Genomic DNA, 25,121 nt, shown 5'->3' with positions numbered 1-25,121 from the left:
ACCAGCGGGGGAAGATGTGCAGAGACCCAATTCACACCAAGCAAGAGGGCGCACAGCCCCTCCCAGCCCGATGCCCGTAGGTTTAAGGAGTGGTGCTCCCCCAGCTCGGAAGGGTCTGAGAAGTGACAGCAGAGAACCGAGGGGTGAGGGGAGAATGGAGCGAAAGCACAAATAGATCAGGAGCCGTGTCCGTCCTCCCAGATACCGTCTAGTTCAGCACAGTGTGAGCAGCAAGGACAGAGGTCATGTGCACGGCCATGGAGCAGCTTGGAGGGGCTAGATGCGTTTCTCCTTCCCACGTCTTGTAGGGGAGGCAGGGCCAAGCCGAAGCCAGCTGACTGGCTTTGAGGATGAGCTGGGCTGGGTGGCTCGGATCACTAGGGCCCCATGACGAACACACGAATACTCAGCGTTAAGGTTAAAAAAAAACCCATCTTGGCGCTGTGATTTAATGCATACGGCTTTGCTGACCTAGGTCCATCAGACTCCCACAGGCCTGTCCTAGCAGATGCTAGATCTCTTTCAAAACCTGGGATGGAGTCTTGGGAGCCACCTCCCCTTCACAGGCTCCAAAGTCCAGGACATTGCAAACCTCTCCGTGACAGCTCAGAATGGCGAAGGGCTGAGCGAGGAAAGCCGGCTGCTCACTTCAACAGCCATGGAGCTGCCATCCTGGTAGGGGCATCCAAGTCACACCATTATTAGCGTTAAGTCCTTATTTGCATTAGAGGAGCACTGCCAAGCCCCAGTGGAGATCAGGGCCCCATTGTGCTAGGTGCTGTACAAACACGCAGTGAGAGACAGTCCCTGCCCCAAAGAAATCACAGGCTAAACAGAGGGGAAGTGACTTGCCCAAGTCACACAACATATCAGTAGCAGAGCTAGGAATTGAGTCCATGTTTCTCCTGAGTCTTAGCCCAGTGCCTTATCCCCTGACCCACACTGTCTCCTAGATTGCAATGTGTATAATTAAAGCTATTGCTCAGGACATGGGCCCAGAGTTTAGTAGCAACCCAATGCAAGGGTGCAGGTAAAGACTAAGGGCTGGTCTGCACAGGGAACGTACATCAGCATAGCTACGTCTCTCAGGGATGTGACGTCTCTATGCCAGCTTGGCCCATGGCGTAGACAGTGCTGGATCCATGGACGAATTCCTCCATCGACCTAGCTACTGCCTCTCAGGGAAATGGAGTAACTATAGCAACGGGCATGGGAGGCATGTGACTCCTGCCTTTGTGGAGGCTGGGTGGGTGAGAGGCAGAAGTGCTCAGACCTTGGCCCCGCCCCCTATCCTACCTCTCCCTCGAGGCCACGCCCATGCTCCACTCTCGCTCCAGCCCAAGCCCCGCCTGCTGCTGGCCCCACCCACCTGCCACTCACGCCTCTCAGGAGAGAAGGTGAAGAGGGGCGCGTGCTGGGGTGGGGATGGGGGGGCCGAGCGGCAGGCAGGGCCTGAGGCAGAGCGGAGGTGGAGCATGGGCAGGGCAGAGAGGTGGAGCGGGAGCTTCCGGCAGCAGCTGTTAGGGGAGGCTCAGCCTCCCCAAGCCTGTTATACCCACTGCCTCTGGCAATAGGAGACCCCCCCCCTCCCGGCGACGTAGGTAGTGTCCACAGGGATGCACCCGTGACACAGCTGTGCTGGTGTGGCCGTTTAAGTGTAGACAGAGGAATGCTGCAAGTCAGGCCTGAGATGCATTGGAGGAGCTGGGTGAGAGCCCCTCGCCCAACCCTGCTTCCATCCGTTGCAGCCTCTCCCCTTCGGTGAACGACACGGCACCAGCCTTCCCCTCAAGCCATCTCGGTGGCAGCCGGACAGCGGAGCAGTGCGAGGCCAGCCTCTTGGTCTCTGGCAGGGCTCTCCCCTCTGTGAGGAGTGTCGTGGCTGAGCTGCCGTGACTGAGCACAGAGGAGGTATTGAGAGGGGACAATGATCCTCTCTTTTACTTAAGAGACCTCAGAGGTTTCGCATCTGAGGACAGGCACGAAACAGCTGGGAACCGGGGGGCAATTACCACCCTCTTAGCACGGTCAGGGCTTTTGATGCTGCTGTTGGAAGCCAGCACTAACAGGATTAACCAGACAAGGGTGCTTTAGAAGCATGGCTGTTTGGCGCACTTCATTTATAGGCTGCAGACGGGCCAGGAATCGAGACACGCAGGCCTCAGTTCAGACCTGGTGAAGGCGGATGCAGCTCCATGGGCTTCAGTGGAGTTCCGGCCTTAGTCCTCAGAGCCAATACAGCAAAGGCTAACCTGCCGGGACACATTGGAGCAAGCTCGTTGTGGAAAATAAATCGATGGCACTTACCCAGCCCTGGATTTGTATGGACCCATGACCGTGGCCCAAGAGCCCATTGTGCTTGGTGCTGCAGACACAGATCTGAGCACTTCCCAGTCCTTGCTGTATTTATCCTCATAACATACCTGTGACCTGTCCCTTTTACACAGCTGGGGAAACAGGCCGATTAAGTGACTTGCCCAAAGTCACGCAGAAAGTCTCTAGCACAGCAGACAAGGGAACCCTGGTCTCTTGAGTTCCAGGCAAGCACCCTAACCCCCATGCCAGCTTTGCTCTCTAGATCGCTGCTAGGACACACGGACAAACCCCCACGGCTGGTTGCAGAGTTGCTGCGTGAGGTCAGAACAGCCTAGTGGTTACAGCACAGAGCTGGGAGGCGAGAGAGAGGGATCTGCCACTGGAGGGCTAGACTCCACTGTCGCCGTGGGACCTTTGGCAAGTCACTGCTCTGTACCTCAGTTCCCCCTGTTTAAAATGGGGGTAATACTTCACCTCACAGAGGGCCTGCACTGTATCTGTTAGTACAGGCTAGGCTGAGCTCCTAGGGCTACATGCCACTTGCAAGGCATGAGACCCGTTCATTCTGTGTTTGCCATTAAGGCCCGAGGGACAGGCTGGCTTGGGGGGTGGGGAGGTTTGTTAATGTCAGAAAGAGCCTTTTTAGTTCTAGGTCACCTGCCCAGTTTCATAGCAGCGGCTGAACTGGCTGTGTGCTGAGCTGGCGGAAAGGACTGTGTCTCATTCCCCATGGACCGTCACCAAAGGCACTGACTGGGAGTCCAGCAGAAGCCAAGGACAAAGTGGCCATGGAAGTTGCTGCCTCTGTCTAAGGGACGAGGGAGAGCAGGAAGCAGGCCGGGATCAGCAGAGAGTCAGTGGGCCACTGGTTATGTTGTAACCGATTCTGGATAACCAGGCCCAGCTCAATGAGTCATCCCAAGGCTGCCCAGCCAAGCAGGAGGCCCCGTTCCCACAAGGGCAGGGGCTGAGGAGTGTGTGGAGGTTAGCTGGGGCGTCCCTGCCTCCGACGCAGTTGGGGGCTACAGGTAGAGAACTCTCAGGAGCAGGTGGTGGAGTCCACGTCTCCCATCCCCAGAGCGGACGGAGGGTCCCCCGCTGAGCTCCGTGCACCACTCTGTGGCTGGGCATAGGGATGAGTGTGGGGCAGCTGCTGGGTTTGGATGGGACACAGGGGAGCCGCCTTAATAGCCTGGGCCAAGGGGGAGGTGACCGAGGTGCTGGTGTAAACAACACTTCAGTTAATGGGAGCCCGTTACACACCACGGGGGGGGGGGGGGGCCAGGGGAAGGAAGCAATTAACAGGAGGGAGAGTCACTTTTGAGCCTGCTCTTTGCTCCTCCTGCTTCCCTTCCCCAGCAATTCCAGCCCGAGGTGCTGGTGACCCGAGGTTGGAACTTTCCCCTTCCCCCTCTGCTGCAATCAGACCCTGCTCCTCAGCTGGGGGCTGTTAACAAGGCTAGAGGCTTATCAACAACATGCTAGAGCAGCACAGCTGTAGCCACCGGCTAGGCTGACGGGAAGGGCTCCCCCCTTGGCACAGGTAACCCTCCTTCCCGAGAGGCAGTGGCTAAATCCCTGGACGAATTCCATCCACCTAGCGCTGTCTACGGCAGGGGTTAGGTTGGTTTAACTACATCACGCAGGGGTTTGGATTCTTCACACCCCGCACAACACAGCTGGGTCAACGGGACATTTTACTTTTTTCACGCTACGCACGGCCCATCTGTGGAACTCATTGCCAGGGGATGTTGTGAAGGCCAAGACTAGAACAGGCTTCAGAAAAGAACTGGATAAGTTCATGGAGGATAGGTCCCCATCAGTGGCTATTAGCCAGGATGGGCAGGGATGCAACCCCATGCGCTGGGTGTCTCTAGCCTCTGTTTGCCAGAAGCTGGGAGTGGATGACAGGAGATGGATCTGGGTTAGCGTGGAACTCCTCGGCCGAGATGCACAGCCCAGCATGGGCCCTTTGGCTGAGCACAGCACCCTGGATGCCCCCCCAAACCAAAGCACAGTGCCTGCATCCATCTCACAAGAAGGTGCAACCAGCATCATCCCAGCAACCAGGATCCCCCCACGCACCTGCTTGTTAAGTGCTATTTCTGCAGTCCCAGGCCAGCCCAGTCACTCCTTTGCTCCAGCAGCTCCACAAGGGGCAACAAAGTCTAAATTACCCATCCTGGTTCCACCCCCACCTCCATCCTCCCAGCAGCAACAAAGCCCCACCCCCGGCAGGCAGCTTTGACCGTCCATAGCATGAACCCAGCATAAAACACTAGCTCCTTGGTGCAGGGCTCCCTCTTCCGGCAGCAGGTGGAAGCCTTTGCAGGAAGGGTTGCTTTCCCCCACAGCCCTAGCTGCACCTGCTAGATGGAGCTAGGCGCCTGCATCCACCGCTGCCTGCTCTGGAGGATCGCACACAGAACACCGGCCTCCCCGGCCTGCATCCACCGCTGCCTGCGCTGGAGGATCGCACACAGAACACTGGCCTCCCCGGCCTGCATCCACAGCTGCCTCCGCTCGAGGATCGCACACAGAACACCGGCCTCCCCGGCCTGCATCCACAGCTGCCTGCGCTGGAGGATCACACACAGAACACCGGCCTCCCCACCTTGTTTTTGCTTTTTATTTGAAAAAGCCTGTGGATTATCACAGTGCCACTGGGACAACATAGAACTCAGCCACTGCTACATACCACGACTGGCAGCTACCTACCGCGGCCAGGCTGTAAACATTCACGGGGGGGAGGGGGGTCATAATGCCCATAGCAGCAGCGGGAGGTAGGGCAGGCTGGGGCCCAGCGCAGGGCTGCCCAGTGCAGAACGGGGACAGCACGCTTTGACCCCTTCTGGGAACTGAAACGAGGATGCCCAGGCAGCAGGGCTAGGAGCACAGAGCTCAAGGGAGGGGCTGGAGGGAAACAGCCCCGAATAAAAGGTCCAAGGGAACCTGTTGTGTGAACAGACGCACGCCAGGCACCAGCGCACAGAACTCAAGCATGATCTCACACCCTAACCCCCCCCCCCCCGTAAGTTCCTCCTCTGACAGCTCCAGGCACACCGAGTTCAGCCCAGCTCCCCGGAGTGGAGGGGGCGAAGCGCAGTGAAGGGGCAGGCGAGCACGGTCAGGCTCAGAGATCCCGCTCGCTTGCTAGAGCGACGGGGCCTCCTGCCGGAGCAGCTGTGCACAGCACTCTCTTACTGGGGACTGGTCTTACGGGGGGCAGGCAACTTTCTTGGCTCCTGGCCAGAGCGCCCCTGTTCTGATGGTTGCAGGGCAGGTGATGTTATTACAGCAACACCCCAGGTTTGCTAATCAGCACTGGGCCCGCATGGTGCTAGGTGCTGTACACAGGCAGGGCGGAAGGGCGCCTCCTTCCCCAGAGAGTTCACAGTTGCATGGGGAGCTGGGTTCATGGCTTTCAGTCAGCCAGGTAGATGAGAGGAAGGGTTGTCAGACACCTGTCCCAGCTGCTGTGCTCAGGGGGGGGGGGGAGGCGGAGGAGAGAAGCATTAAGGTCCATTCCAGTCTGTACAGTCACCCAGGCTGCCACTTGGGGTGGGGGGAGGGGAAACGTGGCTGGCAGCTTCGTTAAGGTCGGACCCAGAGACCCATCTTCTAGCACAGCAGCTAAACAGGGAGCGTCAGCCACGTCCTTCACAGTCTGCTGGAACCGGAGCGAGGTGAGCCCAGCAGCCTGGCTGGGCGAGGCATTGGGCTGGACGCTTCTGCACCAACGAGGAGTGTGAAAAGAAACACGGGGGGAGATCCCCTGGCAGCACCTGCGCCTGATGGCATGTGCTTCCAGAAAACCCACCCGCCCACCCACCCCTGTAAACAGGTCATACCGCAGGAAGGTGATTGCAGCATTCAGCCCAGCAAAGCGGCCATTTCTTCCTGGCTGAGGAGGTGAGCGGAGGTGGGGAGGGAAGGGAACAGTCCATCTGCATCCTGCCCTCCAGCTGCGTTGTTCGGTAGCGATTCTTTATCCTGCAACCTCTCTGGTTGAGGGTGAGGGAGTGGGCAGGCTCCAGGAGTCTGCTAGCTGCTACCGTGTGCTACAGAACCAAACCTTGCATTTAAAACAAACACCCAAAAAGTCTTGACCCCTTGTGGGTCACAAGGAAAATCTTTCCCAAGTTAACTGAGTGTAACTGATGCAGGGACGTCTGCCTGAGTCTGCAGGCAGCCTGGAAGAGTAGCTCAAAGCAGGGAACTGCCCCATTCATCTCCCTGGGGCATTAACCATGAAACCGAACTATGTCCATTGAAGTGTAAACATTATTGACTATTTCACCTCTACTCCAAACACGGGAGAGGGACTATCAGACCATGAAGATCTGCACCAGCCCCTGGAAATAGGGTCTTGGTGGCAGGAGTGGGTGGAGCTTGGGACAGTACCATCACGGACATTCAAGGTAGCCCTGTGACAAAGGAAGGGGTTAGGTACATGACTGGCCTTTGAGTGGGCACTTTGCCTCTCAGCTGCCCCCGGGAGTGTCAAACAACAATACACCGCCCTCTTCTGAAAGCGCCGGCATTCGGCCGCATCAGGCCGGGGGGCCGAGGTACTCCTGAGCACCAACAGCACTGGGAGGGAAGAGAAAACCTTCAGCGTTCGGTGCTCCCCGCACCGCAAGCAGAAGGAAGCTGGAAGGTTTGCATGGTGCCACGGTCGGTTTCAAAGGCAGAAAGGCAGCAACGTGCCAGAGAGAGATGCCATCCAGTCCCCAATCCAGGGCCCAGGCGTGGGGAGTACCAGAGAGGCTGGGGAGAGGGTTTAACTCTGGCTCTGGTATCAGACAGGGATCAGTTCAGTACTGTGTTAGCATCTCCGGGCCTACCACAAAACGAGGCGCAGCATCTCCCCGGAGCAAGGGAAGCAACGAGACCTGGGCAGGAGTCACAGCCCCCTAGAAACCCACAATAAGCCTAGGCCCCATGGAAGGCCGGTGGGGGACTGTTTTTGCAGGTGTCCCTGCCCGTCCCCAGACCAGGGCCCTGGTCTGTGGGAGGTCAGCTGGGGGCTAGAGGAAGGTGGAGTCCAGCTGGCTCGTTTCGTGGTTGTTTCGGGCCCGGGCCTCAAACAGCTGCTTGATCAGGGCAGATTTCTCCTGCTCCAGCTGGGTGATCCGCTCGCTTTTGTCAGTCACCTCCTGCACATGAAGGAGGAGAGCCCTGGTTAGAGTAGGGAGGTGGGCAGCAAGCCCTTCCCAGGGTCCTGCCTCTCCCCAGCCTCCAGATCTCCTGCGTTCGAGGTGGTTTCATGTGGCCAGGGTGAACTCTACGGTGGCGAGAGGCGGTTCAGAGCGACTGGGCCACAGTGCTCACGGCAGAGCAGGAGTTCCCCCCGCTGTCCCTGCCGCTCCTTGCCTCCAGACCCCAGTCCTTAGCCTGGCTACAAGGCAGGTCACAGCATGTGTACACCTGCCCCCAAGGCTGCCCCCGCCCTCCCGGCCCATTTCACAGGAGGCCAGAGCTGGCAGCTGGCACCAGGTTTCCCCCACTACTGGCCTCAGTCAAAGGGGTTCCAGGAGGGCTCCTTTCCCTGAGCCGTCCAGTCTCCCTGCGCTTTATTGCAGGAGGGCAGGACCAGAAGATGACACCCCTCAGCAGCCTCGTTTAACTGGGGGCCGTGCAGGGTCTCCTCTCATCTCTGCCTGGGTCCCAGTCCTGCAGCCTTCCCCTCTCCCCCCGCTAATCCCTCCCCCCCCCCCCCAAAGGTCTCTCCCCTCTGGCTTTGCCTGACACTGTGACTGGGGTCCCCTGCTCCCTGACCCCTCTTTTGGCCCCGGTTCCAAGCTCCTGCCCCTCTCCCAGTGGGGGGAGCTGCCCCCACCCCCTCACCTTGGTGAGAAGCCGGTTTTGCTCCTTCAGCATACTGATGGCTTGCTGGGGCCCTGCCAGGGCAGGAGACGGTGCAGGGGCAGCGGGGACCGGTTTGGTCAGCGCCGAGGAGGAGTTCAGAGGCTGGGAAGAGGAAGGAGAGAAAGTTAATCTGTCTCTCTGGCAGCCTTTCATGGTCTGTCCCCACTAGCTTCCTGCTTCCCCGGCCTCGGCAGGCCCAGCCGATCACCCCTCGGGAGGTCAGCAGAGCTCTCCTCACGGCTGACTCCGTCTCCACCCGACGCAGGCGGGCCTGGCACGCCAATGCAGACACTACACCTGCAGAGGGCACTGCAAGCTCATCGCTTAACCCAGGGCGATGTGAAAGGGGCAGCGTGATGCCAACGGACGGGTTCAGTCCATCAGCCGAGGAGATCATCCCTCAGCACAGCCCCTCCGAACCAGGCCTTCGAGCTGTGCAAACTTCCCTCTTCTAGCCCCCACCTGCTCCTTCCCCACAGCAAAGGCTATTTGGCTGAGGGCAGTGGAAAGTCCCGTTCGCCAGCAGAGAGGGAAAACTGGCTGGGACGTGAGGAGTGCAGCGGCTGGGTTACACCCTCGTCCCTTCTCCCAGGGGCGCAGGGCTTCCCATTCACAAGGCGTCTGTCTCCCAGGGTGTCTGTGGCCCCACCCCACAGCACTGATCTCTCTGGGTCCCTTTGCAAGCTGGTTCTGTCCTCCCACACCAAGAGCCTCTCTTTTAAAGTGCAGGAGAGTCACTGCTCATTTACTGGGATCAGAGGAATTGCCTGATTGCCTCAGGCCAGAGGCCCATCTAGCCCAGCAGCCTTTCTCCGACAGCAGGAGGAGGGGCGGGAGGCAGGGTTACAGTTCTGGATGTTTATCCATTATTCATTATCCATGTGCCGGCTAACCCATTTGAATCCTGTGGAAGTGCTTCACTCCTCTGACCTACAAGCATCCCCTGGTCCAAGTGGGGAATTGCTGCTCTAAACCCCTGCTACATTAGGTGCAAGAGTCTCCGGGCACCTCCTCCCATCTCTCCGCTGAGGGACCAGGCACTCCTACAGGGCCACATTAATTCTGTTTCTGGTCTGATGTCTTCCTTTATGCATGGCTCCCGTTGACCTAATGAAGAGCAATACAAACGTCCGGCCCTGGGAGCAGCCAGGGCTCTCACCTTCTCGGAGGCAGACAGCAGTTCTCTGAGGCAGTGGTTCACCTCCTGCAGCTTGGGTAGAAGGTGACCCAGGTGGTGTTGGTTCCCCTCTGGGAAGAAGTCCTGGAAGAAGCAGGGTTGGAAGGCAGAATGAGGAGCCAGTTCTCCAGGACTTCATGCTGCTGCAACGTGCAAGTAGAGACAATCCAAGAGCTCTCTGGCCTTCATCGTAACTCCACTGGATTCATCTTCAAGGAGCCAGCCTGGCTGGAAACCTGGATGGGGCTAATGCTGACTGGAGATGGAGGTGGGATGTGCATTTCTCCAAAGAGCCCAGGAAGGTGCATGCCAAGGGACTCCTGTAGCTCTCATCTCAATTTACAAAACCATCCTGGCCCAGCCACATCACTGTTCCTCCTTCTGGTCTGGGACCTGCCTCGGGAACCACCAATGCCACATGTGCCAAGGGAGGGTGCTAAGAGAAACACACAACCTGGGCAGGGCGGCACAGGCACGTGCGTGTGCACAGGGAGCGAGGAATCCTTCCTGACACCGGCTTCCACAGACTTGATCCCCTTCATTATCTCCCATCTGCAGAGCTACCGAGGTGATTAATGGTCATTCAGGCCCAGATCCTCAGAGGTATTTAGGCTCCTAACTCCCACTGAAATCAATGAAGTTAGTGTGACACACTGCACCCCCCATATACTCCTTTATGGTGTGATTGTGTATCATTCATGTTCACCCTTATAGTGTAGTTGTGTGTAATGAAAAGTATGACATGTAAGATATTTTTGAAATGCTCATGGCACACTGAACATTATTGTTATAGTGGTAGGTCTGTAGCAATGTCATGTGTATGGTTATGAGGCTTCGCTAGGTCATCTTCCCAAAGATGTCTCATGGCTTAAGGCAGATCTAGGCAAAACTCTACAGAGCTGAGAAGCCATTCGCACCTCACTAAGACTTGTATAGAACAGCCCAGCTCAGCATTCTGAGAACTAAGGACCAGCCCAGACTTCAACAAGCGAATCCACAAATACCAGAATGTCTCAGAACATGGAGAAAACCATGCACAGATACTGTTTGTCACCTGACCCTGAAAGGGGGGGTGGGGGAGGCACAAAGGAACATGTTGAAAAAGGGGACATCTTGGTTCTTCTCTCTCTGTCTTCCACTACATCTACAAACAACTGAAGCATTGATCACATGGGGAGTGACTGGGTGAAGGCAGCCCAGCCAGCCTGTGAGAATCATCCAAGATTGTAAGGTTGCTGAAAGTGTTAAGCTTAGTTTAGAATGAAATTTGCTTTTTATTTACTTTTGATCAAATCTGACCTGCTTTCTGCTGATTTATAATCACTTAAAATCTTTCTGTACTTAATACATTTGTTTGTTTGATCTAAAGCAGTGCATGTGGTTGAGTGTGTGTTAGAGACTTCATTTTATACATTTCTTTGATAAATTGATGAACTGATTATGAGCTTGCATTCTTCAGTGGGCAGCACTGAACATAGCAAGATGGAAGTTCCTAGAGTTGCATCTGGGACTGGGGGTGTTTGCTGGGGTCATTCTATTGCATAATCCCATGAGTGGCTGGCCAGAAGCACTCACTCACTGCTTGCAGGAGGCTGTGCGTGAACTGCTCAGGAATGGGGGTTCATGTAGCAGAGCCCAGTGAGACGGGCACCAAGAGTGAGGGATTGGGGGTGACACAGCAATACACCAGTCCAGATTGCAGAGGAGAACGTCACAGTTAGGAGCCTAAATCCCTTTGCAGATCTTGGCCTAAGAGCATCGGGCTCTTCTCCAAAAAGAAAAAAATCCCATCAGCATTCGACTGACTTTTTGGGGGAAAGTTTTGCCCGGGTGGATGGAAGCAGGACAGATGCCACTAAGGCCAGCAGAGTGACTCTGGCTGGCACGAGGGGGGAGTTTTGAGCTTGCCATTACATCTGACAGGTTAGCACCACGCTGGGCAACGCGGGGGCCCCTGTAACTGGCTGCAAACATATGTACTGTCCTTCAGCTTCGTCAGGCGGCTTCTCGGCTCGTCTCCGGCACCAGGCAAGAAAGGGGAGCGGGAGGAGAAGCGACTTGGTGTACATCTCTTCCCCTTCACAGGCTAAGTGATCCCAGCTGCCCTGATCCCCCCCTGCATGTGCAAGTCCCACACATACCCAGCCCCCAACCCCCTCCCCAGCCCACCTCCACTGAGTCCAATGGGAGCAGAGTAAGACAGCACCAGGGCTTCTGCAGATCTCACACTGGGTCTCTATTAGTTCTTTAAGGGGAAGTGATATTATAACTTGGGGTCCTTCCAGTCTCCGGTTTTAACCGGACCTTTTTCCAGCCTCCTCCCCTGCCCCCACAGGGCGAGACGGTCCCTGGAGTGAGCCCCACACTCACGTTGGTGGTTTTGTTTTTCCCCAGGTGTTTCTGATGCTCCTGCACTGTCTGGATCTGCTGGTGGTACCATTCCCGGGCACGCTCCACCATCTCCAGCCCCTGAAGTAGAAAGTCCTTCTCCTGCTCCAACTCCTTCATTTGCTTCAGCTGCAAGACACAAAACCCACGTACCTTTAATGCCCCCACCATCCAAACACAAGGATGCCCATCACACCTCCAGCCACCCTGGAAATGGTTTGCCCACTGTGACAGCCCAGGTCTTGGGCCCAGGGCTGGGAGTCCCCAGCCAGCTGCCACCTCCGGACCTCCACCAATAGCTACTGGAACCAGATGGGCTAGAGCCCCAGCCAAGGCACCACCCACAGGAGCTCTGATTGGAGGATCACCTGGCTCCACTACGCTATTTAAACCAGGAGGAGGAACGGGAAGTTTGTATGAGCAGCCAGGTGGTTTCTTGTTGGGGCTCCATGGGACCCTGTCTGTGCCTGCCTCCCTGCACCCAACCCTGTTTCTGGCTCCTGCCTTCCCCCCACCTTTGCTCTTGTTCCCACCATGCTTCAGCCTGGCCTCTCCTCCTGCCATAGGCCTCACCTCCATTCCTCAGTGATCAGCCCTGGCTCCGACTCCAGCCTCTGACCCTGACTCCAGCTTGGCCCTCGGCATCTGACTTTGGCTTTGACCCACAGCTTCAATTCCTGGTTCAGACTTTGGCTCGACCCTGGGCTCTGGTAGTGAGCAGCTGACTCTTGTGCTGAGCCTTGGCTGCATTCCCCAACCTGTCTGCCTGCTCCACCCACTAGACCAGACCTGACCACTACATCCTGGTCCAGAACACCACCATCCATCCCTGGAGCAAGCCAAGGCCAAGGCAGAGAAACAGCTCTGACAGTCTCTGTTCTGAAGCCATCCAGAAGTGACCTAATCCCAAGTCCAAGTCACTTTTCTTTGGGTCCAGCTCACGATCGCAACAAGCACAGAGGAGCAGCGTTGCCTCTAGCCATGGCACATGCAGGAATTCAGTTACCAACTGCACAGATCCCTTCTTGGAAGAGACAGGTGGAAAGTGGCTCATCCCCTTTCCCTGGAGGGGGGGGGGAAGTGTGTGTGTGTGTGTGGGGGGGGGGGGGGAGTTTTAGAGAAACAGAAGCAAAGGCAAAGAGTTCTGTTTCCTTTATGGAGAGAGCTGTCAGATTTGGGCATCCTGACATCAGCTGATGAGCGAAGGGATGGACAGTGTGTCTCTGCCACCCCTCCTCATGGACCCTGGCATCCCATCAACCTGGATGTTCAGCTTGGGGCAGCTCCATCAGTGCTACACCCTGTACCCAGCCTTCAGGAGGACGTGGACCTGGAACAGACATGGAGAACCATAGCCTAACTGGAGAACAGGGCTTCTTTACACTGGAATATGAAGCCTGGGTATAATCAGACGCTCGGGGGGGGGAATATATCACTCATGGGAACCTCCTTTCTCATGGACTCATTCCTCAGCAAGTCTAGGTGTCTCTTTACCACTGCACCATCCAAGAGACTAGCTAGATCAGAGTTGCATGGACACAAAAAGCCCCTTTACCCAGCTTATGTTTGTATCCTTTGAATTTGGCCTAATGGAAGGTGGGGACCATGACAGACCAGTCGGATCCATCAGGCAGCTGCTGCAAATCCAGAGGAAGAGAGACAGACAGACCAGACAGACAACGAGAGAGCAGATTTATACCCAGATTGCTATTACTCAGAAAGTTCTTGCTACCTGGGAAGCAGGTTTCTCAGCTTGGTTCAACCAGGGGCAGGTCATTCACAAATGGGAGAGTCACCCCTCTGAATGACCTTCCTTCCTTCTTCTCTGAGGCTGCAGCTCTGCCTTGCCTCACACTAGATCAGTCTTGGCTTAATGGGCTAGGTCAATAGGAAACCTTTGCATGGAGATGTCATCTCAATAGCCCATACAACCACGGCAGGAGATTTCCTCCTCTGAGCTGCAGTTAAGCATTTCCCTTATCCCTGTATTGGAAATGCAGCTGAGTCTCCGGTGCACGAAGCTGGATCTCAGTTGCTCCATTGCACCAGACTGCAATTTTCAGAGATGTTTAAGAGTTAGGTGCCAAATCCCACTGAAATTCCACAGGCTCCTTTGAAAATCTCTAGTCATTTAACTCGACATCTTCTCACTTTGGTGCCTCCAGCCAGCCACCTAGCAGACGGAGGTGGAAGTTTAAGGCTGTGAGTTGACACTGTGCAGGATGTCAATTACTGGCAAAGAACGCTAGAGTTCAACACATATACTAGACACCTAGGAAATGCAGGGTTAAGTTTGCCTCTGCCAATAAGGCACTCGCTCGCACTCTGATAACTGCCATAACCTTAACTCTGCCCCAACCAAATAACATTCTTAGAACAAAGCAGAGAGCCCTGCAGTGTTCTACTTGAGGTTTGGGCTTAACGAGGGCTGGTATCTCTAAATGAGATGAGGCAGAAGGCAGGTGGTGCAATATGCCATTAGCCTGGCATACAGACCAACTGTACGACTCTCCTCCATGAGCATCCAACCTTTTGAGCGCGTGACGAGCAGAGGAACGGCACAGCAGCACTAGCCATGGCTTTCCTGAGGCCAGACTCAGCCACATGTGGGTGCATTGGGGATCCCTCTTGCTCATGTAGGCAATGAAAACTCTGGGCAGTAAAGCCGCTGAAGCGGGTTTTCACGGGGACATTACTAGGGAGCGGGGCCAGGGCAGTTAAAACAGCACGGCTCCACACACAGGCTGGTCATACGCCACCAGCTCCTAGTTGTGATGAAAAGGGGGGCAAAAAAAATCCTCAGAGTCACTGGACGGGATGCTCGGGGCTCTGCTTTCAGTCACCCAAACAACACTGAAACACGCAAATGGGAGCAGACTGTGAGAAAGACACAGGGACCCAGCGCCAGCCAATGACCCAGAAAGCAAGCCGGCGCCGTTCCCACTGGCAGCGAGCGAGAACGAAAAGGCAGCATGGAACCTGTGGCTGTTACCGAGGCAGCCGCGCCCTGCACTCATCCGCTCCCGCCTTGGATTGCACGGCAGACGTAAGACATCACGGGGGTGCAGTTCCTCTCTCTCTCTCTCTTCCCAGCGGTTTCCTGCAGTGCAGAGGCTGGCACTGCTCCCACCAGGCAGAGGAGATGGCTTTCAAGACTAAGCTGGGGTATTCCGTCCCCCTCCCCCAAGGCTGGTGCTCTATGACTAGGAGGGGAAACCGCCCCCCATAATCCTAGAGGCAACTCACATGAATTTCACTTGATGATCACCTGTTCTGTTCATTCCCTCTGAAGTGCCTGGCATTGGCCACTGTGGGCAGACTGGACACCGGGCTAGATGGACTATTGGTCTGACCCACTATGTACCCCCTCCTTTTTCTTTTTTTAAAGAGGGACAGATGGGGGTGTTTCAGTCACCCCAATGCTACATTTCTGAGGGGCTGCAACTGAGTCCCACAGCCAGCCAGCCGTGGGGACAAGAGGAATAATGCCCCACCCTGACCCGCGTCACCAGTGCCCCCCAGTGGAGCCCCGGCATGAAGACTCCTTGTCACGGCAGCAATGCAGCAAGTGAGCAAGTTACGAAGGGTTTTTAAATTCCACTTCCACGGTGAATAGCGCAGGTCCCCACAGCGGGTGCTTATCCACCCACAGAGCGTGGAGGCTGCTGTTCCTCCACCAGCGGGTCTCCCTTGGACAGCCCCAGCTCCTATTTGGCAGGCAGTATTGCAGACACCCTGCCGTGGGGTTTCAGATTTCAGAGCGGACAGGGCCCCAGCCTCATGGCTAATGGTGGACACAAGCTGTGTAGGGGAAATCACTTGTTTCCCAGCCTCTGGAGGAGAATGGATACTCCCCTGAGCCCAGAGAAAGGGCCCTGGATACAAAGACTGTGCCCTCAGGCATGGGCGTAGTTTGGGGGATCAAACTACAAGCCTCGGGCAAGCATGGAATTTGCCCCCCCACACACACACACAGCCCCACTGGAGCTGCCCCCTATAGAAGTCAAACTACCCCTATGGCCTCAGGACATCGGCAGACCTTATCAATAAATCGCAGAGCTATGCATCTCCCTGTCAAGTCAAATTTTGGTGCTTTGATGTCCTGAGCACCTACTAACCAGGGACTAGCCCATATTGTGGGCTAGACACCTTGGTACTATCCCTGGCTCTGCCACTGACCTGATTTGTGACCCTGGGAAATCACTTCATCTCCCCGTGCCTCAGTTTCCCCATCTGTAAAATGGGGATAATGGTACTTCTCTCTCTGTCTAAAGATCTTTGAGATCTACTGATGAAAAGGACACTTATCATCATCATCATCATCTATTTAGACTGCAAGATCTTTAGTACAATGACAGTCTCTTACCATGTTTGTACAGCACCTAACGCAATGAGGTCCTAAACCATGTTGGGGCCTATATGCGCTACCCTAATAGAAATAATAAGAAAAAAAGCACTGAGATGCTTGGAAGAAAGCTTCTATAGATGTATATAGCAGCTATAATACAAACAATAGAGACCCAAGCAAGTGCATGTTTGAACCATCACAGGAAGTGCTGGAGTCCACAACTGACGAGTAACATCAAGAATTGCTAAAAAGCCATTGCAGAAAAATCCTTTTCAGATAGCCCCATCACGCGGAAGCGAACCACACAAAATCCTCTCTTGTCCATGCTGCACCCCAGCTGCAGACACAACCCCAGCCCCACACCCTTCTCCGGTCTTAGCTTTTTCAAGCACAAGATGCGTTTGCAATTCAAAGATGGCACGGCCAGGCTTGTGAACCAAGCACAGCAGAGTGGGGGGCGGCTGCCAGTAGCCAGGGATTTCAAGATTACAGACGGGAGAAGGCAAGTTTAGACGCCACTTGAGTGCGGCTCACTCCTCTCACACTGGTTTGAAGAGGGCTCTGGGTCTGTAGAGAGCTCGGATGAGAAGAGGGATCCCGCTCATAATCCTAGAGGCGGCTCACAGGCATTTAATTCTTTAGAAGAGAATGGACTGGAGGTTTATCACCCATCCCAATGCTTCATGCAGCCTGCCAGGCACTTGCAGACACAGCAAACTCTTGCTAGCCACAATCTGAGCCCTCCAAAGTGGCAGGGCAACCACACACACACACACACACGCAACCACACACACACACGCCGATTGCCCAGGACGTACCCACAGGAAGAACTGAACCGCCTTGGAGCTGCACAAGCCACTGCTCAAGGGAACGAAGAGGGTGCTGTACGTCGCGAGGACGCCCATCCAGCTGTGTCCGCAGCTTGCCACCGAATGCCCTGCCCTGGGCCTGGCCCTGCCAGTTCCAGTGGTGACCGGAGGAAAGGACAACATCCCACTCGCTGGTGGGACGCCAGCGTCTCTGCTCGGCGAGCGGATGGAAGGCATCCAGTCTGCCAGTGAGGGAGGAGGGTGGGTTGCAGAGGCCGGCAGAAGCAGTGTCCAGGATGGGAGGAAGAAATGGAGGCTCCTTCCACTCGAGTGGGGATGGCTGGGACAGAGGAAGCACTTTAGCCCAGGCTACTCACCAATGAACGAGCTTCACCACTCGTAAAAAGCCTCGTCCCAGCTGCAGAGAAGCCACGGGGGAAATCGGCCGATCAATGGGCGAAGTGAAAGGCAAACCAACCAGACACACGATGTCCAGGGGTCATTGCACGGCCACCCGCAGCACACACAGGCGAGTAGGATCGGCCACATGCTCCACTCTCTGGTGTCCAGCCACTTTTGCCCAAGGAATCAGTACTCCAGGAAGGGGCTGATTTGTTTGTAGGCTGATCAGTGTAATAGCCGCCCTCCGCCCGGGGAGCCCAAAGCACTTTACAGCCTCTCAAGAGAGGCGAGGAAGGAGGGTCCAGGGGTTAGAGCACTAGCCTGGATTCAACTCCTGCTCCACCACAAGCACCTGCGTGACTTTGGCTCAGCCACTTAATTTGTCTGGCTCAGTTCCCCATCTGTCAAATGGGCATAAGAGCCCTGCCCTGATCAAGAGAGCAAAGCCAGCGAGGTGCTCAGGCTACGGCACTGGAAGTCAGAGACGTGCCCCAGACAGACAGAACACCCCGTGTGGTCGATCAGTGCCATTATCGCCAGGCTCCAGCTGGGGACGGGGAGGCCTAGGCAGGGGACGCGACTCGCCTGTGATCCTGTAGACAGGAATCAAACCCAATCTGCCGAGTCCCAGGCCAGCCCCTGAACCACAAGGCCAGCCCGCCTGTCTTCTCCAGCTGTGCCTATTAGCAAATGTTAATGTGTAGCATTGAAGTCAGTGACTGCAATTCACGGAGAGGTGGGGGTACGGGAGCTCCCCGTAGCCCACTCCTATCTGAGCAAGGGCCTCATCCCACCTCAAAAGCAGTGACCCGGAGCGTCCAGTCGGGCTGGATGGAGGTAGAGAGCTTTCCCCAGGCACCTATTATTCCCCGGCAAGCACTTCACAGCACAGGCCCCCACTCCAACTCCCACAGTGAGCAAAGGGGATCGATTCTCAGCACTGCTGCAGCTCCTAATTGGTGTGTGTGAAACACCCCCGCTAGCCCGCGGGGAGGGCCAGGCCAGGAATCAGAGCATGTTATGTGGCCAGAAGCCACTGGGCCGACATAATCAATGCTGCACAAAGGCAGCACATGTGCTCTGTCAGCGCCGTTCAAATGGGGGGGGGGGGGGGGAAGAGAAGAGATAGATACTGGCCTTCGAGAAAGGAAAGAAGTGATGCAGCAGGGCAGAGCGCTTAGGATAAAATAATGTAAATTAAATGGCACGCAAGATACAGGAAAGGCAGGCGCTTCCATGAACATTACTCATTCAGACCGCCTATGGGCAGGATTTTGGGTCATGAGCAGCGTGGGTGAGCTGATAATATCCTGAGTACTTTGCTGTCTAGGCAAGGCACTTCTATTGCACACCAAGGCCGATTCTCCACCCTGGGGCCATAGAGAGGGGACAAACTCCTGGCCTCGAGGCATGTAAGAATTGCAGGGAAGCCACACTAACTTACCACCGGCAAAAGGTCTCTCAGGGATCTCATGTCAGCGGAGGATCAGGCACAATGGAACTCTGCTCCTTTTTGCCCCAGCCCTTCCCCACCATGCCAGAGGTGGCTGGGACAGATAGCAGGGGGTCCTCCGCATAGGAGGAATTCTTCACCAACCATCTACGGATGTTAGAGTGCAAAGGGGACTTAATAAACTGGAGGATCCAGCCCTAGGAGTTTAAGGCCCTGATCCTGAAGTGACATGGGCCCTGACAAATCCATTTACCCACACAGAGTACTACTACTACTACTACGTACTAACGCATGTGTTTGCATTTAATTTCCCGGGTATGTTTGCAAAGAAGAAAACAAAACACATTAATCTCTGCTCTGAAGCCGCCAGGCTCTGCAAGTCAAAGGGACAATTAACTCTGCAGTAGCACGAAGCCGCCCGTTTGATTACCACACTATAGTATTGGACGTTTACAGGCTACCTGGCGTCCTTGACTGTTCCTTTCGCATATGTTGCAGAATAGAGGGTGACTTGTAAAAGACTGCACAGTGATGTGATACGTCTCTCCTTTTAATACCCCACAAACCCCAGGTTTTTGCTGCCCCGTAGGACAAGTGGAACCACAAAACACCGGGGTGGACCAAGAGTGAGACTGGAAAGCTCTCTTTCCAGTACATCTGCCAGGCAGCGAAGAGCACGTGGAAGAGGGGATCCCCTAGTGGTTGCAGATACTCCTGGCAAGAATGACCGTGGCTGGGTAACCAGCACAGAACCGCTCCCCTACCATGCCATAGTCCACCCCGTTGGTGATGGTGTGTCTCCGGTGCTCCCTGCGACCTCTCTCATGTCGCCGAGCGTCCACCACCCCCGTGGAGTTGCCCTCGCCGTGGGATTGTCCTGTGGGCTTCCCCTCGGCACCTACAACAGAGAAGGGACATGCACATTTTAATGAAGACAACATGCAGGGATAATACACCCAGCACGAGAGGATCAGAGGATTTCTCCATATATTCCAGATCCTTTAAATAAAAAATAAAATGTAAAAAGGACCGTTTAACTCATTCAAGTCCTGGCTAAGCACCAACAGGAGCACGCGGGTTGGGATTTCAGCCTGGCCACGCCTGGATATTGCAGAGATCTCAGATGAGCGCGTGACCTCCTGCCCCACGTGTGCTGCCGTGCAGTATACATCTTACACGCCAGCGACTCCGACCGATGGGGCAGGATCTCACAGGTTCGAGTCAGTGAAAGCGGAGGGCCAGGCCCACCAGCGAGTGGCCAATGCTCACATCTGTAAGAAGAGCACCTCCCGCCCGCCAATGCCAGAGGAGGATGTAACACTCTTCCCTCTACTTTCTCTAGCTAGGGGAGACGGGGTTGAGGGGAGAATTAATCACAGCTCCCATTAACAGCAGCAGCAGCAATAGGGTTTAGCAACGTAAGAAGTTAGCCCCACACGGCATGAGGGAGGGGAATGAAGGAAGAGTACATCCACCAGCTCACTGCAGGCTCCTTGCTGCAGCCAAGGGAGAGATCAGCGCTCCCCTTCCCTGACTGTAGCAAGGAGCACAGCAAAGTGCTCCGCCTGGGTCCCTAGGTGCTGGGGTCCCTGCTGGAGCCAGAGGCAGGGGAGCACTGATCTCCCATCCCCCGGCTGTAGAAGGGAGCCACTGCCTAGAGACCCAGGTGGAGCGCACGGGGCTATAGGACACATGCCGTTTCCCTGCTGCAGCCAGGGGGACAGGAGATCAGCGAGGAGAACTCCTTCCCTCTGGCTGCAATGGGGAGGGGAAGGCTGCTGGTGGAGACTGATGGCCCTTCAGGGTTGTAAAAATGATCTCTGTGGCCCTCGAGACAAAAAGGTTGGGAACCACGGAGCTAAATAGTAACGGTTTATGCACAATCCTTGGTCCTATGGGACCATGCTAGAGGTAAAATGGAGTTCAGAATACCTTAACTGGATGTCCCACAGAAAAGAGGGGGGGGAACACACGGCTTTTACGGGGATAAAGGAAAATAAACAAATGTGTTTCAAGCAGACTTGTATATAGCATGTTTCATTAGTAGATCTATCATCTCACCACCTTTGCCAAGCCCTTTAAGAATCATTATCTCAGTTTTACAGATGTGGAGACTGAAGCACGCATCACTTGTGCTGAGAGTGACTGAACAGGGGCTCAGGTTCACTGGTGATGGCTCGAAAGGCCAGTCAATTGAGAATCAATCCTCTCTCCACATTTCATCTCTGCCCCAAGTTCCAAGTCACACTTTTCCCACAGCTCACTGGAATTCAGAGAAGAACTAAACTGCACTAGGACAAACACTCATCTTAAGCTCTCCATCTGCTTTGATCTCTCTCTAACGAATTGTTGGATGATTTGAACTCAGTTCCTCTTTTTTAGGATACAAGAAACTTTCCCTATGGTTAGTTATCCCATTACTGCCTACAACACCTTCCTTTGAACCAGCTGGTACTGAAGGGAACCTTCCTCCCTAAAGGAGGAAGGGTGCTGGGCTAGATGGTCTGATCCAGTATAGCAACTTCTGTGTTCCTAGAAACAGATGTAATACATATGATTGGCTCGTAAGTAATAACAGGGCACTTCTTGAACTGGGATCCATGAACTACAGGAGGTATGTGGAGCACTTGCTGGTTTGGCTGTTAAATTGCACTACAAAAAAAGACAGCTAAGGACACATGGAATGCTTTCCTAATGTTACAGCAATTGCTTAAGTGGAAAGTAATAGCAACAGGGATTTATGTGATCATAAACAGGAGGCCAGGTGGCCTCAGCAGTCATGGGTGGGGCTTGATCCACAAGAGAGCAGAGCGATTTAAGATGTGGTCCACACCACACAAAAAGAAGTTTGAGAATCTCTGTTAGCACCACATTTATTATCAAATTGAACTCTGCAATTCGTTCAGTTACGTTTGCTCAGCTAGCAAGGGGCCCTTTCACTGCCACACAAGACATGGCGATCAGTCAGTAAACCTGAACGGCTGTGTTTCTAGCCACAAAGGTGATGTCACCTACATCGCTTTGGGCAATAGGACAACTATAGGCACTTTAACATTAAAGCCCCTAATATTTCTTGTTCATCACTATAACAGACAAGTCAGCACATAATGAGGAATACAAATTAAAAATGCACCAGTGATTGATCGGGAGCTGGACGCTGGAGTCCAGTTTATATTGTGTAAGTAGTTCAGGTACAGGGCCTGATCCAAGCCTCAGTGGGCTTTGCATCAGGCCCAGAGAGAGAGAGAAACAGGTTTGCACTGCTTGAAACCAGACCAGTAGGTGTTGGTTCAGACACACCCTGGTCTTTTGCCCTCTCTACCTAGAGCAATCCATCAGCAGAGACCCTTATCATGATCTGAAACTATGAAATCGCTGCCGAGGCACCTGCTGAAATTCAGCAAGTTCCCCTCCGCAGAGGAAGTATTTTTCTTGATCTGAAAACAATCCAAAGGCTCAGATGCTTTGGATCCAGATCAGAGCCCAGCAGAAAATAACCTGAATCAAAGTCTTCAGGAAAAGCAGATGAGGTTGCAAGACAGTGATGGAATTTATCCAGTAATCTCCACTCGGTATGAAAATTGGAATTTCCCCTCTGCATGATTCTGGGGAGCCAGGCTAGATCCCACTGTACCCCTCAGAACCTTACCTTACCTGCTCCCCCATCCGACCTTCACAGAGTCATTCACACCCCTCAAAGGACCAGAACAGCCTCACGCAGGAAAAGATGTTATATACTGAAGACTGTGGTGGATTTTAAAACCCACGAGGCTCAATCAGGTTAAAATCTGGTACGGTTCTATTTTATTTTGGTTTGGTCAGAATGTTCTCAGGGACAAATATCAGCTGGGGGGAAGGGGAAAAACAAAGTCAGGGAAAGAAGAAATAATGATTTTTAAAAAATCACAGCCCCACAAGCACAATCCAGACAATTCACATCCACACGCCAGACTCTGGCATCCTTTCTGGTGGTGAGTAGCATCTCTGGACTAGACTGTGATACTCTTTGCTCCCCTGGAATAGTAATTGACACTTGAATCATCCCTGACTCAAGGCGCCAAGTACTTTTCAATGGCCCTTTTGAAAGGCTCACGAACTGGCCCTTACTTTGCATGCCCTGTTGTTGTAGCCCCGTTGGTCCCAGCTCCCAGGATATTAGCCAGACAAGGCAGGTGAGGTTCTGTCTTTTATTGGACCAATTTCTATCGGCCAGAGAGAGACAAGCTTCCCAGCTGACACGGGGCTCTTCCTCGGGTAGTCTCAGTGGAGCTGGATGCGACTCAGCCTAAGCAATAGTGGCAGACCGTGGCGGAGAGCAAGGGGGCAAATCCTGCCCTCTGCCTCTGTGTTTGTCGCCAGCGCAGAGAGAGAGAGAGACCCTCTCCCCAAATTACTCCTTTGCACGGAAAAAGCCTCTCAAAGACAAGCTGCGCAGGCACAGGAGACCAGCCAGGCCTGAGTTTCGGACCAGGACGGTGGGAGGGCGTTGATCTAGACAAGGGCTGGGGAGCCAAGCCCAGCAGCCAGGGCGAGGGGGATTAAAAGGAGCACTGAAGGCAAGGGGGGGACGGGAGAGACGGGCAGCTGGGGCAGAAGAGGCAGAGGAGACGGCTGTAGTGCCAGCAGCGGGGCAGGGGCCGTGGGGAAGGGGCAGCGGGGCAGGCTCATTCCCAGGCAGCTCGAGGGGCTCCGCTCGGCGCAGACACCCACCGCCCCGGGACAGCGGCCGCTCACCGGCGCACGGCCCGTCCCTCCCGCTGCCGCACTCACCTCTGCTCCTGCCCTGGCTCTGCCCCCTGCGCGCCCCCTCGGCCCGGGGCGCGGCGTCTCCCGGCGGGCTGGGGATCTTCTCCAAGCTCCGGGACGAGCTCCCGGCGAGGCCGCTCGAGCACCTGCTCCGCTCTTGCCCTCGGCCCGGCTCCGGCCCGGCCTTGGGGGCGGCGGGGCGCGCCTTGCCACGGGGGTCGCACCCCCCCGGGGCCGGCCGCGCCGCTTTCCCCCCGTTCGCCGGGCTCAGCAGCGCGGCCCGGAGCCCCAGCACGAACCTCTCGAAGGTGAGGTAGCCGCTGGCCGGGGCCGCCTGCCGCAGCCCCTCCAACACCCCGGGGGGCAGCTCCCGGGCCTCGGCCCCCTGCCAGCGGGACTCGATCTCCCGCAGGTGCACGTAGCCACGCCGTCGGTCATCCAGGATGTCGAAGAGGGTCCGCAGGCTCTGCAGGAAGGCTCTGGGCAGCCCCTCGGTGCTGCGGACCGGCTCCGGGGGCAGGGAGCGAGCCCCGCGCTCGGGAGCCATCAGGGCCGGGGGACCCCGGCGCCGCCGCGGGCTTGGAGCGCTAGAAATTGTTACACCGAGTTCCTCGGGGAACGCCACCACCCGGCTCCTACTTTTCTGAATGGGGCCATCCCTCGAGGTTGACGTCACCTCATTAGCATTCCCCTTTCTCATTGGCTGGCGATGGGCAGCCCCGCAGGCTGATTGGCTGAGGAGGAAGCTGGCCGGTTTGATTTTCCAGCGCGGCAGGCCAGCCCGGCTTGAGCTGTGTCATTAATACCCAGCCGAACCCGGAGCCCCTACAATGGGGCGCGGAGATTCCCCCAGCCCCTGGCCCCCCCTCACGCTGGCTGTCTCTCCGCCATGGGGGGAGCGGCGGGGGGAGGGGGGGGATATTTTCTACTCATTCACTGCATTCACAATGAGACCCACACACACACACACACACACCGCCCCCAACTTCCAGTGCGTTCAGACAACAGGGAGTACAGGGAATCGGCCTTTGTGAGCCGGCCGGGTAGGGGGTGGGAGCCCTCTGTCTCCTCTCGTCAGTTTCACACGCGTGGGCCCTAGGGCTGTGACACTCGCAGCACACACGGCGGAATTTCACCCACCCGCAGGAGCCCTAGGTTATGGAAGGATGCCCTGAATTGCAGACCAAACTGAGGAGCTGGGGTGGGTGGGTGTGCTTGCCTCGTGTGAACCTGGTGCGGGTCCCTAGGGTGAGACATTCTGCGCTTTCTCTTCCTTCTGCCATGAAGGGTTTTGCTGATGGGTTTCAGTGAGTCAGTTGAAACCTCACCTACACGTTACAACCCCCCCTCCCCCTTTTTAAATACAACTCACGCAGGTTGTCCCAGACCTTGAGACACCCACGTGTATCTGGGGATCAAACATCCTATAAAATTCTTCAGCAACCCTACCAAAACAAGAGGCAGGACGGTTAAAGCATACATGCATGAATGCCATGTTTTGTGCCCTTCTCTCATGTGAATCTATTCCTCTGAAGTACCTGTACAAACAGCAGATACAGTCTGGGTAAACTCACATGTCCACAGTCCTTAACAAAGCTGGTGGGTCCTATT

At 55.3% G+C, this 25,121-nt stretch overlaps 1 protein-coding gene across 1 annotated transcript; it reads right to left on the bottom strand.

The window, feature by feature from the left end:
- Positions 1-6,270: 6,270 nt before the first annotated feature.
- Positions 6,271-24,112, bottom strand: SAPCD2 (suppressor APC domain containing 2). The gene is made up of 6 exons (XM_067561468.1): positions 23,535-24,112; positions 19,529-19,662; positions 11,735-11,881; positions 9,347-9,448; positions 8,167-8,289; positions 6,271-7,475 (listed from the first exon to the last, which is right to left on the bottom strand). The coding sequence occupies exons 1-6, from the start codon at positions 24,055-24,057 to the stop codon at positions 7,347-7,349; spliced, it is 1,158 nt and encodes a 385-aa protein (XP_067417569.1). The 5' UTR covers positions 24,058-24,112; the 3' UTR covers positions 6,271-7,346.
- Positions 24,113-25,121: the final 1,009 nt, after the last annotated feature.

Source organism: Emydura macquarii, unplaced genomic scaffold (assembly GCF_026122565.2).
Source record: "Emydura macquarii macquarii isolate MOO-44397 ecotype Brisbane River unplaced genomic scaffold, CSIRO-AGI_Emac_v2 contig_2417, whole genome shotgun sequence".
NCBI lineage: Eukaryota > Metazoa > Chordata > Testudines > Chelidae > Emydura > Emydura macquarii.
Note: the sequence above shows the minus strand (reverse complement) of the source record. Positions and strands in the feature narration are given on the sequence as shown.

Excerpts from the sequence above, each read along its gene's own strand:
- SAPCD2 (XM_067561468.1), bottom strand. The coding sequence starts at position 24,057 with ATGGCTCCCGAGCGCGGGGCTCGCTCCCTGCCCCCGGAGCCGGTCCGC. Across the intron at positions 9,449-11,734 it reads GGAAAAACAAAACCACCAAC|GACTTCTTCCCAGAGGGGAA; the intron begins GTGAGTGTGGGG and ends TGCTTCTTCCAG. Across the intron at positions 7,476-8,166 it reads AAAACCGGCTTCTCACCAAG|GAGGTGACTGACAAAAGCGA; the intron begins GTGAGGGGGTGG and ends CTTCATGTGCAG.